This window comes from Calypte anna, chromosome 3 (assembly GCF_003957555.1).
Source record: "Calypte anna isolate BGI_N300 chromosome 3, bCalAnn1_v1.p, whole genome shotgun sequence".
Lineage (NCBI taxonomy): Eukaryota > Metazoa > Chordata > Aves > Apodiformes > Trochilidae > Calypte > Calypte anna.
The window spans coordinates 113,851,820-113,870,017 of NC_044246.1; the positions used below are offsets into that span (position 1 = coordinate 113,851,820).

Below are 18,198 nucleotides of genomic sequence, written 5' to 3' on the forward strand. Positions count from 1 at the left end.
TAGAATTTGGGTGGAAATTACCAGTTATAACCTGTGCATACATTTACATGCACATTTATAGTTTGCATAGAGATATAGTGCAAACACTCAGATACTTGGGTTCTGATCTAGAATTCTAACAGAGGCACAGACCCAGAATTGTCACCTGTGCAAAGAGCTGTATTGCATTATATGAATTGCTTTTTTTTTTTTTTTTAAGTCTCTTTACTTTAAACTGGTAGAAAGAGTCCATTGACTCCCAGGAATCCATTTACCACAGTGTGACAGCCATAGATATAGATTATTTCAGATGCTTTTAAAGAAGAAAAAAGGAAGATTTTCCAGTTAGCTTAAAGATATCAGGGTCATGATCCCATTCATGATTTTTTTTAAAAAGGCAAGAGAGTGTTTTGCTGATAAGAGTGGTGATATGACATTGCTTTTTTAATTACTAGTGGCTTAAAATCTGCAAGATTAGTTTAGATCTTATTTTTTTCTTCATTTCCTTTTATTTACTTGGATTTATAGCTTCAGTTGTCAAAAGTTCTGGTCTGCTGAGAACTTAATGTCATATATGTGGCCCTGGTGAGGCCACAGCTTGAGTCCTGTGTCCAGTTCTGGGCCCCTCAGTTCAGGAAGGATATCGAGCTCCTGGAGCAGGTCCAAAGGAGGGCAACCAGGCTGGTGAAGGGACTTGAGCACAGACCCTATGAGGAGAGGCTGAGAGAGCTGGGGCTGTTCAGCCTAAAGAAGAGGAGGCTCAGGGGAGACCTCATCACTCTCTCCAACTCCCTGAAAGGAGGTTGGAGCCAGGGGGGGGTTGGGCTCTTTTCCCAGGCAACTCTCAGCAAGACAAGAAGGCAGGGTCTCAAGTTGTGCCAGGGGAGGTTTAGGTTGGAGATGAGAAAGAATTTCTTTCTGAAGAGGGTGATCAGGCATTGGAATGGGCTGCCCAGGGAAGTAGTGGATTCTCCGTGTCTGGAGATATTTCAAAAGAGCCTGGATGTGGCACTGAGTGCCATGGTCTAGCAACCGCAACAATGGTTCAAGGGTTGGACTCGATGATCTCTGAGTTCCCTTCCAACCCAGCCAATTCTATGATTCTATGATATGTATTTTACATTTGTGAATAAAACAACTGAATTCCTTTTAGACTCCTTCACCAGTTTGGCTTTTCATGTTTTTAAAGTTTGCTAACAGGAAGCAAAATGTAATGTTGCTCCTTAGTAATTAAAGCTCTGTGAATTTAAGACAAAAGTCTTTGTGATGTTTTTACATTTAATATTTGAGGCTTTGTAGGTTTTTAAATATTTCAATATAATTTAAAATGAATATAAATTCATTTTGATGAATGTATATAAATAGACTCTTGGGGAGCTGGTAATCCAGACACAGCTGTAGTTCTGTGTAAACTTACTGTGAGCAGAGGTAGAAAATTAGATTATTAATCTACCATTTTTCCACTTTGCAGAGTGAAATATAGAAAGCAAATATAGGGTGTAAATGACTTAGAAAATGTCTGAGTCTGTTTTTTCACAGTGCATGGGCACCTAAGTGATATTTTTTCCTCTTAATTGACCAACACTTGAATTTAAAATTCAAGTTTGCCCACCTGAGTGTTGCTGTGCTGCCAGAAGCTCTGACTTCCCCGGGATGCAAAAAACTTGTATTCCAGCTGCAGAATCTCCTAATCTTGCAATCCCTAAATACCCATCAAGGAAGAGAAACCCTTGGCAAGGGTGGCCATGCTCTAGTCAGACATTTACCTTTTTAATCCTGCACTTTAAAGCTGGCATTTTTATTCTCTCCTTATTCAAAGCTTCCCCAGCTTCGGTGCCTTGTTAAATGTTTGCCACTCTCCACACAAGAGGTGACTGCATCTCAATGATGCTGAAGTGCCCCTGCACACAACCTGCTTGCTGCCTCATTAAGCTTGCAAAGCATTTGGGATTTCTCAGTACACAAACCCTTCCATTCAGGTATGGCTGCCCCTTCCCTCCTGTTTCCTGTTTGCATTTAGCAAGACAAAAAGCAGGTGAGAGCATGGCCCAGAGCTGCTGCCCTGCACATGTACAGCTTCCTCTGCCAAGCAGCCACTAATCCTTCTGTGATCCTTCCACCTTCTTTAGTTGTTCAGGCTGGTTTAAGGAAATAAAACTTATATTCCTGCAGGGATTCTCTCTCTCCTTTTCAAGCCCAGTGAATTTTCAAATTTGCTAGCCAATTTTAACCAAGTTTTCCAATTGGACTGAGTTTTAAATATACTGATTTTCTAAGAGTTTTGTGAAAAGAGGTGGTGCTTAGAAAAAAGAGATTCTGCATGTGTCCTAAATTGGACAGACAAGCTATGTCATCCTTTCAGCCTTTGGGATCACAGAATCATAGAATTGGCTGGGTTGGAAGGGACCTCAGAGATCATCAAGTCCAACCCTTGATCCACTCCCCCTGTGGTTCCCAGCCCATGGCACTCAGTGCCACATCCAGGCTCTTTGGAAAGATCTCCAGACACGGAGAATCCACTACTTCCCTGGGCAGCCCATTCCAATGCCTGATCACCCTCTCCAGAAAGAAATTCTTTCTCATCTCCAACCTAAACCTCCCCTGGCACAACTTGAGACCCTGCCCTCTTGTCTTGCTGAGAGTTGCCTGGGAAAAGAGCCCAACCCCCCCCTGGCTCCAACCTCCTTTCAGGGAGTTGGAGAGAGTGATGAGGCCTCCCCTGAGCCTCCTCTTCTCCAGCCTCAACACCCCCAGCTCCCTCAGCCCTTCCTCACAGGACTTGTGCTGGATCCCTTCACAGCCTCCTTGCTCTTCTCTGGACCTGCTCCAGCACCTCAGTCTCCTTCCTAAGCTGAGGGGCCCAGAACTGGACACAGGACTCAAGCTGTGGCCTCACCAGTGTCTGAAAACCTTGCCTGTAGAAAATCTGCCCCTTAATACCCAGATGTGGGGAGGTTTCAGTGACCACACTCAGCTCTGAGGCATCGATTTGGAGGGAGTTGGGTTTTATTCCCGTGTATGAAAATCCATGTTTAAAAATAAAGGAAAAAAACGTGTTTTTCTGTTTGCTCAGTTGGTAAAGGTCATGAGTAACTCATCCTTGTGTTCTCCTTTCAGTACTGCCTGTCAGGACATCCAACTTTACCATGCAATGTTCTCAAGTTCAAGTCCACCACCATCATGCTGGATTGTGGGCTGGATATGACGTCTACCCTCAATTTCCTCCCCTTGCCACTGGTTCAGAGGTATGTCTGTGGGCTGGGAGCACTTAGGCTGGGTCTTCTTGGGTTGCAGTTGGAGTGCTCTGTGTGAAATGGTGTACTGGGATGAGTGCAAATGAACAGCATCATCTGATGTCATAAATAGACTTTGTTCACTTAAAAATTCTCTTTATCAAAATAACGTCCTTTGGCTCAGTAGACGGAAGACATTTTATGGATTTATTGATTGGTTTTTCTAGATAATTTATTCTAAGCTTCAGTAAAGTATTGCTGCAACTGCTCAGCACAAGTGAGGTCACATATCTGTCATCTTTCTGGCTTCTTCATGCAAGATGAGATAAATGGGTAACTGAGATGGAGTGCTTGGAGCCCAGCAAGTACTGTTTAACCGTGGTCTTCTCAGGCTTTTCTTCAGAGCCCAGGCTAATGCAGGAGAAAATAGAGCTCAACACTCCTCCTGAGTTGACTTGATGGCATAATTGTTCCCTTTAAAAATTCCATAAGTAAAGGACAGTGCAGCTGGGCACCAGAAAGGAACGGCAGTGAAACAAAAGTAAAGTCAAGAAGAGAATTTTGAAATCAAGACTCCTCTTTCTATGCTCTAACTACAAAGTTGTATTTTCCAAGATTTTCAGGTGGTTTTGGATCCTCAGTCGAGTAACATGTCTTTCATAAATGGAATAAATAAAAAATTGAGGATTTGGAAAGGTGGGAATGAGTGACTCTTGGTGATGGGAAGCAGTAATTTTCACACACAAAAAATAATTCAGTAACTTTGATCCAAGAGGAATGGAGTGAGTGAGGAACATGCTGGGTTCAGGGGAGACTTGATTGAGAGAGGGAGAATATAACTGGGAATGGAGTTTCTGAAGTCACCTAATGAGGTTAAAGCAGTTTGTCCAGCACTTCCTATGATTTGTTATTTTTTGGAGCCCAAAAGAATAGACAATGTATGCATTGTTCTGAGAGAATGTGGAGGTCAAGGTCTGCATACAAGGTCCACATACAAGCAACACATACTTTGAGAGGGATCAGTGTAAACAGAATATTTGTCCTGTTCCATAATGTCATTGCTAACTACAACATTGGGAACTGTAGGTACAGGCAGAATTGCCTTGCATTCACTTTCTCCCACCCACCCCCAAAAGAAAAAAGGAAATTGAGAGAGGTACAAGTAGCAAAATTAGGTGATTGAACAAAGGCTTAAGAGGTTCTTTAGAACTGCAGGCATCAGCAGTCCCCAGGGATATGCCAGCTTTGGCTGCTGATAGCAGACCCTGGGAATGAACAGCCAAATTGCAGGTCACAACCTGGAATTCCCCAAGTACCTCCAGAATGTCTGCACTGAAATGACTCAAACTCAATAAGAAAGGATGTCAGATTTGACCCCTGATGGCCCAGTGGAATTGGAGCAAACAGTTGGATTTAAATCAAATCAATCTTGTCTGTAAGGTGATTGAACACCCCTTACAGCAAGGATTGTCCTAAGCACATGGACTTGGGCAAGTAATTGATCTCTTCAGTACTCTACAAAACAGATGTCCTGCAGGGAGTTGTGGAAATGAGTTAGAAACTTGAGGAGAAATGTGACTGCCACTAGAAACTCGTTATCTACAGTATTCATATTCATAGTTGTACCTTTATATATCAGGTCTCTATTATCATGATGTCTAAATACCTCTGAAATTCAAATGTCTGTATCAACATAACAAGGCCAGGTGATAGAGAGCTGACATTATCATCAGTTTCCAGGTGAGAGACTACAAGGTCTGGCTGGCTGAGGCCTTGTGTGAAGCATGAAACAGCATAAAAAATTGACCATTGATCTGTCAGATCTTAGGTTATTACCAGCTGTATGTCCCCTCAGAACCAGATGTGCTGCTTCTTGTCCAAGGTTGAGATGGACCCATGGGTGTATTTATTAAAAATGTAAAAATTGAGTTCTTTTTAATAAATTACCTAATTAAAAATTAAGTAAAAAAAAAAAAAAAAAAAAAAAAAAGAAAAGTCACACAAATCTTAACCAGTGAGGAGCTATGCTTCTCTCTGGTGTCTTTGAGCCAAAGGTCCCCAAAGTGTGATCCACGAACCATTTGGGTTCTACAAGTCTCAGTGTGTCAGCTGCAAAGGTGCCCTAAATTTTACCTCTGTGGAGCACACAGGTATGGTATTACATAGGCTCTTTGCTATGCAGCTGAATTCTGTGTTCTACCTGGCATGGGACCCTCCTTGAGCAAACATTTGGAGACCATATGCTTTAATCTATGAGAGTGTGCTGTAGTGTTTGTGTCTTTAAAGGGGATGGACATTTTTTAGAGTTCTTTACTTTTCAAAAAAAAAAGAATCCCATCAAAAGGTATTTAGCTTCCACCTTGTTCTGGAAAAGGCAGTTCTTTATCTCACCAGCCTGTGGAGCATGTTCAAAGTGCCTGCAGTTGCCAAACACTTTATGCCAGTTCATGTACTTTAAAGGAGGTTTGTCAACTGGAATTTTCTCCCCTGTATCAAAGTCAAATGCAAAATGGTAAAATGAACATGTGGGAAGCTCTTAACCTTTCCTGTCTAGCCATGACACACTTGCTCACATTATTTATGGGACAGTTCCAGCTATTTTGGATTAATCAATCACTCTATTACAATGTCAAAACTATGTCAGCAGGAACTGTGTTACTTCTTGGCTTCAAGGTAAAGAGTCCTCTCTGTCCTGTGTTACTTGTTCCACTTTCACCCACACACATAAGACCCATCTGCTAATTTTGCCTCTTTAGAAAAGACTGTTCTCTTCTGTGCCTGTCAGGTTTAGTACAAGTTAAGAGTACACTTTCATCATCAAAATTCTATGATTCTATGATCAGGAATAAGGCAAACAGTGTACCAGGCTAAATTAGGGGGAGCAGGGCAAGCATATCCAGGAAAGTTTAATCTGCTCTGCTTCATGCTGGTGAAGCTACAGATGGATCCAGGCTTGGATTCCCAATTGAAGAGGAATGCTGAGAGAAAGTGTTCAGGGGGCTTCAAGATGGTCAAGGTCCAGAGTCTGGTACTGCATGGAGGGGTTGAGGGAGCTGGGCAGAGGGGAGGCTATAGACAGGGAGCCACCTACATCTGCTTGAAAGGAATCACAGAATTGTTATGGTTGGAAAAGACTTCTAAGATCACCAAGGATCAAACCAGGATGCCCACTACAGCATGTCCTGAAGTGCCACATTTACATGGTTTTTTAATCCCTCTAGGGTTGCTGTCTCCATAACCTCTCTGGGAACCCCATTCCAGTGCCTGGCTACTCCTTCAGTGACAAAATTCTTCCTAATATCTAGTCCAGATATCAAAGCAACAGAGACAAAGCCTTTCTTCCCAGTGACAGGCAGTACAGGGGGCTCGTGGCCATAAATTATGTCTTGAGAGGCTGAAGTTGGACATTAGCCTCACAGTGATGAAGTTTTTCTTAACATGCTCACCCATCCCCAGAGAGGCTCCAGGATCTCATGCTCTGGGGGGTTGCAAGGCACAACTGAACAAGGCCACAGCTGACCTGAGGTAGTGCTGGCTTTGAGACATTAGACTACAGACATCCAGATGTCCTTTCCAACCAATGTTTCCCCTTCCCTGTATGTTAAAGTTGTTGCTATTAGAGCAACTTCTGCTTTTTCCCTGTTTTTTTCCATAGGTCTTTTAGTCTCTCTGCACACATTCTGCTCAGCCTCCTCAGACTCCAAAACTGCTTTTAAATTTTGCTTTTGAATGTGTCATTGGGGAGTACATTTACCCACCTCATCCTTTCTATCACAGACTTCTTCAGACTTACTCTTTATCCTCAGAAGGGACTTGCACTTTTTTGGCATAGCTTCTTGATGACATGTACTTCTGCTCTCACCTCTTACCTTCTGTCAGTACTTCTTGAGTCTTAAATTTCCCCTTTTTCCTTCCTTCTGGAGTGCCAGTTAAGATTTGTTCTTCTATACTGATGTTAGTCTGAACACAACATTCCTCTGAGCTCTTGAATCGTTTTCTATTTTCAAGATTTCCATTTGAAAGCCCTCCCAGCACTTGTCTATAGAGCTTAGCCTGCAGCACTTGCAGATTTCATTGCAATGGGGTTCTCAAGTTGTGTCTCCAAATTTGAGGCTGTTACAGGGCTTGGTTCCAGGCAGCTCCAGTTCTCCTCTTTCCTCTTTTCTTCTTCTTTTTATTTCTGTAGCTGTGCTTCAGTCTGGGTAGACAGTAATTGTAAATCTAAGTTGTAGGCTCACACAAAAACCAGATGTCACTAAAGTCTGGGTAAATCTCTCAGTGATAGTCACAAGAAGTGCTCCAGCCATTCCTACTGTAAACTCTGGATTACAACATCCACCTTGAAGTTTCTTTATTAACATCTGAAACAATTAAATAAAGGAGCCCTGCCATTGCTGACTGGTACCAATCTGCCAGCTTTTAACACATGCAGTTCCCAACAAAACCTCCCTGCCCCTTTGTCCTTCCAGCACAGGTTCTGTACAGCTGTTGGTTGGTGTGGGTGTTCAGGGTGACACCTAAGTATGAAACCATGGTTTGTGAGGACATAAAATCACAACCTCTGTGTCTGCAAGTGACTTAGTCCAGGGCATTTGTCTTTCATTGCTGTTACTGAGGGGAATATTTGTCATCTTCTGTCCCAAAGCAGTTTTATAGTGCTTTTACATAGAGTTTGTTGCTGCCCTAACCCTTGTTCTGTTTATACAACCAGTTTCACCACAGGGCAACCTGAACAGCAGTGAGCCTTTTTTGAAATTCTCACTGTAGATGACTAAAATCAAACTCCCTGCATGTGTCATCCTCTTATTCTTTTTATTTATAAGTGTCATAATCATGATTTGTAAAAGTCATTCCAGTGAACACTTAAACACAGTGAAACTGTCTGTTTGTTTTATTGAGACTGTTAGTTCCCTGAGTTAGAAATGGTGTTCTCCTCTTGTGTGATACCAAATAGAAGATCTATGCTTAGTGACTGATAATAAGTAATACTGCAACCATTTTTTTTTTCCTCTCTCTTTCTATAGCCCCAGGCTGTCCAAACTTCCCGGATGGGTTTTGAAAGATGGAAGCACATTTCTGGACAAGGTACTATCCTGATGGTTTGAATTTTCTTGCCCTGCAAAAAGCTACCTGGCAGGTTAGGAGTTTGCACTGCAGGAACAATAACGCTTCCATGCTGACTCATCCCAAAGGTTTCTATGTGCACCCATGCAGCCATGATGTTCTTGTAGAGCAGAACATTTTGAAACAAAACACTAACAGCAGCTCAGGCTTTCAGACTTCAGAGGTAGCTCAGCTTTTATAAAAATCCTTTTAAAATGCAGAAATCCTTAGTATGAATATTTTTTTTTATTTCATGAAGCTCCATAAATAATAGTGCTTGACTTCTTAGAGTGCCTTTTATTTCAACACACACTTTTCTGATACTAAAGCTTCATATATATGAAGCTTTATAAATGAGGTTGGTATCATATCCTTTTTTTTAGGCAGGAGGATGATGAGAAAGTGAATGGTTTGCCCATGGGAGGTCTCTCCTGGAGGAAAAGCAAGTCTTTGGCCTCTGAAGTCAACATGTGTTCTGCTGCTGGACATAGCAGGGAGGATATTATCCCCAGCCTCCTAATTCTAAGACACAGGACTTGCTCAGCTACATGAGAGACATGGAATTTCTCTTTTTTCCTCTCTTTTCATTACATTAGTTTGTAGGCAGAATTTATCTGGGGCTTCAACCAAAACTAGGCACTGCAGCATCCAGCTTGATCTGCCACGGGGGAACAATGAACATAAAAATATGTCAGATGTTAGTAAAATAGGCAGATACATTTCAAATGTCTGCAGCAATAGGTATCAGTAGAGAAAATACTGTTTTAACAGACTATTCACTGACTATGTGAACATTAAAGGAAAACAGTAATAGTAGTTGCTTTTGTAGGGAACTTTGAGGTGGACAAAATGGATTGATCTGATTTTTACAGGCAAGGGAGCTGAAGATCATAGATTAAAGACCCAATTTTTCTTCTCATTGGAAACAAAAGAAACTGTACAGGCAGCATTTCTGTTAGTAAAATAGTAACAGCTCTATTCAGAACACATGCTAACTGCCAATTGCAGAGCTACAGAGGCTCAGGGACAGGAATGGAGCTGCCTGGTTTGAATTCCCTGGAATTTGTTTCTCCTGGATCTCAGCTTTGGTCTCAGAGCTTTGGGTTCTGTTCTGTCCAAAACAACAGAGCTGTCAGTGTATTTTTCTATGGGATGTATTTACATTTCTGTGGGACTGCTGCTGCAGGAAAAAAGAAATCTTCAAACTCACCCAGCCTCAGTGAAAAGCATGTGTTAAAAATTCAAAGGCAGCATCTCTTTACCTTCACCTTGACCACTCTAATTGCTTGGAATGGTAAATTCTTTGACCCATGCTGGAAAAAGGCAAGAGAAGGAGTCAGAGGGGGATGTTTTATCATGTTGGGTGGACATTCCTCTTACAGCACTCTCTGGCTGACAGTTATAAAACTTAAGTCCTGGAGAGGCACTGAAATTTGCTGTGATATAGTTTTAATCATTTTGAACTCCCTGGAGATGAGGTTAGGAGACTTCTGCCACTAGATGTAATTGCTCATTCGTTATGAGTTGGCAGGTGCACTGTAATTATTAAGAATTTGATTCAATCCTTAATTCTGTCAGTCTGAAGCTGGCCTAGACCACTCACTGCAGGAGAAGGCAGTGTGAGTGATAGAGAGCCTGTCAGGTGTCTTTGGACTACAGCTGGGAATAGTTTTGTTCCATACTTAATCCTGGAGAATGTGAATTTTCATGTGATAAAGATTTCTGATGTCTGCCTTGAAAAAAGAGGGAGAAAACAGAGGGCTAGAGATCCAGTAGGAATAAATCAAACAAAAAGTGCCACGTGGAGCTTAGATCTCCAAAAGATGTTCCATCAAATGCTCTGATACAGGGGCTAGAAACTGTTATCTGCTCATAATAAGATAGAAGAGGTTTGATTTTATTGGGAACCAAACTAACTTCCAAACTTGTAAGATAGCCAGAGCACTGTAAAAGTTTTGTTCACACATCCCAGGTCTGGAGAGCATCAGTTCCAGGAAGAGTGGTCTTCATGACTCCCTTTTCAGCTCATACTTTACTTCTGATTCTGACAGTCAGCTTGCATTGTTACAGATGTCTCCTGAAACTTCATCTCACAGGAGGAATTTCAGCAGATCTGCTTACAGCATATTGTATCTAGAAGGGGGATAAACATAACACACGTGTGGGCTGGAAATTGCCTGTGATAAAGGTTTTGAAAGTGCAAAATCTTCTTTGTTGGAGAACTGTTGTGTTATATTTTTGTGTCTTCTGTGTTGATGTACTTTTCTCACAGGAGCTGAAGGAATGCTCTGGCCATGTGTTTGTAGACTCTGTACCTGAGTTCTGCTTACCAGAGGTGAGTTTATTTGAAGTCTTAATGAAGAATCTGACTCTCTTTTATCATGTGTGAGAAACCTGCTGAGTAGTTGTTACCAGATTCATATTCATTTACTACTACTCAGTAAATAATACTAAAACCTGTGTTGTTAGGGTGCCTTTAGTTTCTATCACTTTGAAAGAGGATGGAAAGAACCCTTTTCCACAATGGTTTTTGGAGGTCTGGGAGGTCTCCTTGGGCAGATCAATATCTCACAGAAAAATAAGATTTAAGTGTCCCTTTTTGGGGGCTTTCCAAAGACAATATGACTGAGCTGGGCTGGTTAGGACAGGATACATGTGCTGATCTAGATAAGGGCAGTGAATGGAGACAATCTCTGAGCACAGATGCAGGACCTGCCTGGTGGAGCTCCCCCTGGGGACCTGACCGGGTGGTTCAGGCACTGTTGGACTCTGCTGGGCTGCATCCAGATGTGGTGTTCTGCCAGCAACAAATCGAGCTTAAAATGGTTTGTGTTTTGCCACCTTCTTAATATTTATCACTGCCTCTTTAAGGGAAGACCTGTGCCCCCATATCCACTGACATAAATGCAGGTACCTGTGGGGTTTTTTTGTTTTTTAACAGTACCTGAGTTAAAAACCAACCAACCAAACAAAAAACAAGCAGTACTTGAAAACATTTCAATTTAATTGGGCTCACCTAAGTGATGTGGTTAACCAGGTATGTAGGAGAGCTGAAGAAGTAGAAAGCTGAGTAGAGAGTGGTGGGGTGAATGATGGAGAATAGTCTGGGAATAGTATCCTTTTTCCTCAGCTGTGTTCAGACTGTGATAACATCAGTTCTTTGGTTTCATGTTGGGGATATTTTTTCTGTCTTTCAGAGACAGAGACAATTGCTTTTGGGCAGGGATATTTTTTTACTTTTCTGCCTGACCTTGTTGACAGGAAGTACAAAACATTCCTGGCAGGTTGTTGTCAGCTTGCTGGGGTCCTGGCAATTGTGTTTCTGTCTGTTGATTCCATGAAACTCACCTCTTGAAGCTTCTGACTCTTGTCATCTTGATTCTATGACACCAGTTGGCAGCTCTGGTGGTAGTTTTGGCAAGTGATACCACCAGATCTGTGAACAATTGCTTGTTTTCCCCAACACAAATGGATATAATCCCCTAAAACAAACCCCAGCCTAATAAGTCTGGTTTACTTTCTGGTTACTGTTCTATGGAAGGGGGGATGTAGGAAGCATCTCTACACCTAAGAAGTGCCTTTGGGTCCCAGATCTTGGGAAGGATGGAGTGAAGTTTCTGGATTCCCTTTGGAATTAAGGCCATAGACAGGAATGATGATCTGCTGGGCTGTAAGGTGCCTCAGTTAGGCTTTCAGCTTAGTTGGGCTGGAAAATACCCAGATTTGTAGCTCCAAATATGACTGCTGTCAAGTTGCTGCTTCATCATCCCAATGCCATCACTCTGTTTCTCAGCAATCCATTGCACAATTAGAAGACCAGGTACAAATGTCACCAAGGGACTTCAGACATGGTCTTCCCAATGCTTTGGATCCCAAAGTTTCCCAAGAAGATGCCACTAGGGGCAGATCTGCTTGTGATCTGCAGCTCCCAACTCCAGCTTCACAGCCTCCCCTGTTTGGAAGAGAATTTCAGTGTCAAGACCAGGCCACTGCATCAGTAGAGCAGAAATGTTGCTGATGTTTGGCAGCAAAATAGAACCGTAGAATGATTTGGGTTGGAAGGGAGCTCTAAAGCTCACCCAGTCCAACCCCCTGCAGTATCAGGGACACCCTCACCCAGATCAGGGTGCTCAGAGCCTCCTCAAGCCTCACCTTGAACATCTCCAGGGATGAGGCCTCAACCCCCTCCCTGGGCACCCTGTGCCATTGTTCCACTGCCCTCATGGGACACAACTTGTTCCTCACATCCAATCTAAAGCTGCTCTTCTCTAATTTAAACCCATTGCCCCTCATCCTATCACTCCAGGCCCTTGCACACAGTCCCTCTCCACCCTTCCTGTAGCCCCTTCAGATACTGGGAGGTCACTGTTAGGTCTCCCCAAAGCCTTCTCTTCTCCAGGCTGAACACCTCCAGCTCCCTCAGCCTGGCTTCCCAGGAGAGGTGTTCCAGCCCCCTGAGCATTTCCATGTCCCTCCTCTGGACCCTCTCCATCAGCTCCATGTCCTTCCTGTGTTGAGGGCTCCAGAGTTGGATGCAGAACTCCAGGTGAGGTCTGACCAGAGCAGAGCAAAGTGTCAGAATCCCTTCTCTCAACCTGCTGACCACGCTTTTTGATGCCTTTTGATGATGGGACTGTTGGCTCATGTCCAGCTCTTCATCCCCAGCACCCCCAGACCCTTTTCTGCAGGGCTGCTTTCCAACACCTCATCCCCCAGCTTGGCCTGACAGTGCAGATGGTTCTGACCCAGCTGCAGGACCCTGTGCTTGGCCTTGTTGAAGCTCATGAAGTTCATCTGGGCTCACCTCTCCAGCTTTATCCAGCCCCCTGAGCATTTCCATGCCCCTCCTCTGGACCCTCTCCATCAGCTCCATGTCCTTCCTGTGTTGAGGGCTCCAGAGCTGGATGCAGAACTCCAGGTGAGGTCTCAGCAGAGCAGAGTGTCAGAATCCCCTCTCAGTTTTCTGACCACACTTCTTTTGATGCAGCCCAGGATGGGATTTGCCTTCCGGGCTGCAAGCATGAACTGTTGGCTCATGCCCAGCTTTTCATCCACCAGCACCCCCAAGTCCTTTTCTGCAGGGATATAAGAAAGAGCTTGCATGAAAGAGTCTTTGTCTTCTTCTCTGTCTCATTCCACACCACTTCTTTTGATGAAACTTGTCTGCAAAAGCAGTTAGTTTGAGTGTAACCGTATCGCTTCCAGGAACACCACTGCCAAAGGAAGCCCAATTTTGAATGTGATCCAGGAGCCACAAGGTGATAAGAGACTGTCTCAGCAGCAGAGTACACTTCCACATGTAGCACAGGGTGCAGCCCTTTCTTTGCTTGGCAACCTTCTAGACTCTCTCACTTTGCATTCAGGAAACATTTTTAAACCTCTACAGTTCACAGGCACTTTTAGTGAGATTGCTTCAAATCCCAGGGAAGATTTTATTTTGGTTTGATTTTGACACCCTTTTCATCCTATTAGTAAAATGCTTCTAGGATGCTGAGATGGGGGATGCTTAAGCTTGGGGAGTGGTGATCTGTATCATCCTGATGGCTCCTGAGCTGAGTGAAACCCCTTTGGTTCTGCATGGTCTGGACATGGCTGAAAACCAAGCCATGAAGGGTCAGCTTGGGATGAGGGACATGGAGCTGTTGGAGTGAGTCAAGAGGAGAGCCAGGACCATGATCCAAGGGTTGGGGGACCTCCTCTTTGGAGCCAGGCTGAGAGGTGGGGGTGTTCAGCCTGGAGGAGAGGAGGCTTCCAGGTGATCTTATTTAATGGAGTTTTATTGCTATGAACCTTATTCTTTTCACCAGGCTGGGCTTTATTTTTAAATTAAGAGAGATTGTTCAGGGCTGTTCAGAGCAGAGCCAGAGAAAAGACTGGAGGGAGTGAAAGGCATGGGAAGCCTGGGATGAACAAAGTGACTCTAGATCAGGCAGAGCAGGTGAAAAATGTCAGAGCAAGAGAGAGAAAGGGTCTGGTGTGAAGGGGGCAGTCGAGATGAGGGAGAAGTTCAGTCTGATTTTCCAGGGATGTGTCTGGGGATCAGGGAAATTGCACAGGGGGGTGGTTGGATGAGTTTTGTGAGAGGGAGATGCTGTAAACAAGTTGTGTCTGAGGCAGAAATCCTGGGTAGAAACAATTCAGATCAGAGAAGAGCTGGAGAATTTCTGCTGGGGCTGTAGGAGAGACTGACCATGGCTGATGTTTCCCTCTCTGCAGGGACTTGGAGCTTCTGGGAGGGCTGGAGCAGCTCTGCTCTGGAGCCAGGCTGAGAGAGTTGGGGGTGTTGAGGCTGGAGAAGAGAAGGCTGCACCGGGGAGACCTTAGAGCACCTTCCAGTGCCTGAAGGGGCTCCAGGAAAGCTGGGGAGGGACTTGGGACAAGGGCCTGGAGGGATGGGAGCCTGCGAGGGGGAAGGGTTTGCAGCTGGGAGAGGGGAGATGGAGAGGAGATCTTGGGCAGGGAGGGAGGGAGAAATGGTTTGGTTGGACTTGGTGATCTCCAAGGTCCTTTCCAGCCATGAGCATTCTGTGATTCTCAGGTGTGGGACATGGGTTAGTGGTGGCCTGGAATAAGGTGATGTCCTGGATGGACTAGAGTGGGATAGGACAAGGGGGAAGGGTTTCCAGGTGCAAGAGGGGAGATGGAGAGGAGATCTGAGGGAGGGAGGAATTCCTTGGGGTGAGGGTGCTGAGCCCCTGGTTGCCCAGGTTGCTCAAGGAAGCTGTGGCTGCCCCATCCCTGGCAGTGTCTCAGCCCAGGTTGGATGGGGCTTGGAGCACCCTGGGCTGGGGGAGGTGTCCCTGACCATGCAGGGGGTTGGAACTGGGTGAGCTTTAAGGTCCTTTGCAACCCAATTTTTTGATTCTGTGACTCTTTGATGCAGCACAGTGAGTGCATCTCTGCCTGGCAAGCTCAGTGAGATAAAAGGGTGCCCTGTCATGAATCTGAGGGTGATGTTTCACCTGCTGTACTCAGCTTGGTGATCATGCCTCCAACATCAGCTGTGATCATGGATTGAAACCATGAACACTTAGCTGTGAGTTAAGCAGCTTGTCACCAGAGCACTGTGTCAGCCCTCTGAAAAGCTGAGTGACCTACTTTTTTGCCTTTTTTATTCAAATTGCTGGACCAGGCCTTGTAATCAGATAATACGTGCTTGATGAGTGTTGAATTCCATTAGCTGCTCTATAATAACTGAGTTAGAGGTCATATATCTTGTACATTTCTGACTTGACACCATTTGTGTTATAGCATTACCAGTAAATATTTCTAATTAAAATTCCTTTAACAATGTGTGAAATCCTCTTTCACTCTCTGAACTAATGGCTCAACTGTCACATCCAAACAAACTGGACCCACCCATCTGTTTTGTTGTGTCCTATGAATGAGCTTCATCTCCTGCTCTAGAAAATGTGAATGATAGAGATGCCAAGCATTTGGTTGGGGAAAATATGAGAATTATTTTAAGGATGTGAATAAATACAGTTCATATTCATCTCAGTACCATGTACAGCACCATGTGCCCCATAAAAAATATGAGGCACTCAGCTAAATCCCTACTGCAGAAGTTTTGGTGTCAGGGCAGAGTGTTCCTCTCTAAGGAAGTGCACATCCCAGTTTGTTGATGAAAGTTTAATCATCCTGGCTGTCTTAAGGGCAGCCATTTTATTGCATGAAAAACCCAGGACATGGTTTTCCTTTCAGATTTGAGACAGGAATAATTTTAGGGAGCTTTTTCAATAAATGTTGTTAATTGAAAGGAAAGATTAATCTTTGCTACAGATCAGACATGCCCTCTCCCTTTTAATTTTGTTCCTAAGCTGGTTACACTCCTGCAATATGAAGTTTTTTTAAAAAAAGAACAATAACTATTTTCTTCCACTGCTTAAGCTGCATGAAAGGGTTACATGTTATCTCTTTCCTCTGTTTTCAGACTGAGCTGCTTGACCTCTCCACAGTAGATGTAATCTTGATCTCCAACTATCACTGCATGATGGCATTGCCCTATATCACAGAGTACACAGGGTTCACTGGAACAGTCTATGCCACTGAGCCCACTGTTCAAATTGGCAGGTAAAAAGCTCCTTAATATTCTCTACTCCTCTTTCATCATTGCTAAGGAAGGGGTTTAAAGGACAATATGGGTAGAGGAGTGGTGTCTAATGTTCCGAAGAGGCTTTTAGGCAGTAGCTGAATGCCAGCCAAGTCCTTAGTGCTGCAAATGTGTTAACTCAATGTTTCCCAACTTCTGGAACCATCTGTCTTCAATATTTACAGCAGGTGCTTTGTGTTGAGTCCAGGCAGTAGATATGGGCTAGTAGATCTTGAATGGACTGAGACACCTTGAGCAGCAATTACCATAGAGCCAACTGCAAACCTTCAGAAACTATGAATCAAAGATCTCTCTGCTCCCCTTAAACAAAAGAGCAATCTTTTCAACAATAATGGACTTTAAGATTATTGCCTTGTAGTTTTTCAGCATTTGAAATCCATTTAATCACACTTTCCTCTACACCATGAAAGGGAATTTAAGCTGACTTCATCTGAGATGACAGCTGAGATACAGAAGCTCTGAAATCCAAAGAGAAGGCCAAGAAAAACAGCAGAAATATGAAAGTGAAGTAGAAAGTGTGAGACCCAACAATGCAGTCAGAAACTTTGTACTTGGTCATCAAATTTGGCAGCCATTTCCTCCAGATTTGTCTGCTGATTGGATAGGTCAGTACCACAGGCTGCAGATTTGGCTCTCAGGGGAATCTAACTGAGCTTGTGCTGGGCTCATCTCTCAGCAGAACAGCTGCCATGTTCAGTAATTAGCAGATTAGGCCCTGGTATCTGAATGACTCTTGTAAGAACTTTAGGGCAGGAATCTCTCTCTATGAAAGGTCCTGTGCAAACTTTCCACGCCAGAGTAATTCTCCCTTTGTGTAAAAACAAACAGAAACTGAAGGCTCTTGTAGGAGAAAGGAATTGTATAAATATGAGCTCGTAGTAGACCTCAGTGGTATTACTGGCCCATAGCTGAAGATAACAAGCATAGTCTTGTTTGAGACTACACTGCTGTACTTCTCCCCACCCCAAGCACTTCCAGATGCCATTCTTGTGCAGTTAAATCTGTCCCTTCTACCTTCAAGGGGGGGAAGTCTGCATACAAGTACAAATGCTGTTTAGTCTTGGGCAGTGAAATCTGCAGTGACAGTTTTTAATGCCTGACATCTTTCTGTCTCAAAAGCTGAATTGTGCATTTGTAGATGAGAAGAGTTTACTCTGTCAAATGTGCTTGGCTTCTCTAAGTGATGAACAGGCATCAGCTAATGAGTTTTCTTCAGGTATTTTGTCTCATTCCATATGACAAGCAGCTAGTGACAAAAAGATCATCTTACACAGCAAGAGAGATTTTTTTTCCTGCCAGTTTCCAAACAACCCATTACCTGTGAGCCAGCTCCTCTGCTGTCATGAGCAGGCAGACAGAACTGGACTGATTTGAGCTTGACATGGTGGGGAAAAAAGGGTTGGGTTAGTGAGGGGTAGTTGCTGCAATGCCTCTCTAGGAAGAACCTCTCTTCATCTGATATTTTGGAAATAATTGGGACACAGTTCTCTGCTGCAATACTAACTTGGGGATTCTTGTCTTTTCAGGCTTCTCATGGAAGAACTGGTGAATTCCATTGAACGTGTGCCAAAGGCTCAGTCTGCCTCCATGTGGAAGAACAAGGAGGTACAAAGGTAAGGAACAGGCCAGCAGGAAAGGGGGACTGTCCTAAAACACCACCCAAAGGTTAAAACTCACTGTAATGATAGGTCAGCTGCCACCAGTTGAGATTTGATTTCATAAGCAGGAAAACAAACAAATAAAAACCACAAAACCAAACCCTAAGAGGTT

At 43.7% G+C, this 18,198-nt stretch overlaps 1 protein-coding gene across 1 annotated transcript in view; it reads left to right on the forward strand.

The window, feature by feature from the left end:
• The window catches only part of INTS9 (integrator complex subunit 9), an 82,251-nt gene that overhangs the window by 2,849 nt on the left and 61,204 nt on the right, over window positions 1-18,198 (forward strand). Inside the window, exons 2-6 of the mRNA XM_030448236.1 lie at window positions 3,097-3,224; window positions 8,237-8,297; window positions 10,588-10,650; window positions 16,249-16,388; window positions 17,955-18,041. Coding sequence (XP_030304096.1) covers window positions 3,097-3,224; window positions 8,237-8,297; window positions 10,588-10,650; window positions 16,249-16,388; window positions 17,955-18,041 — 479 coding nt within the window. The remainder of the gene's footprint in view (window positions 1-3,096; window positions 3,225-8,236; window positions 8,298-10,587; window positions 10,651-16,248; window positions 16,389-17,954; window positions 18,042-18,198) is intronic.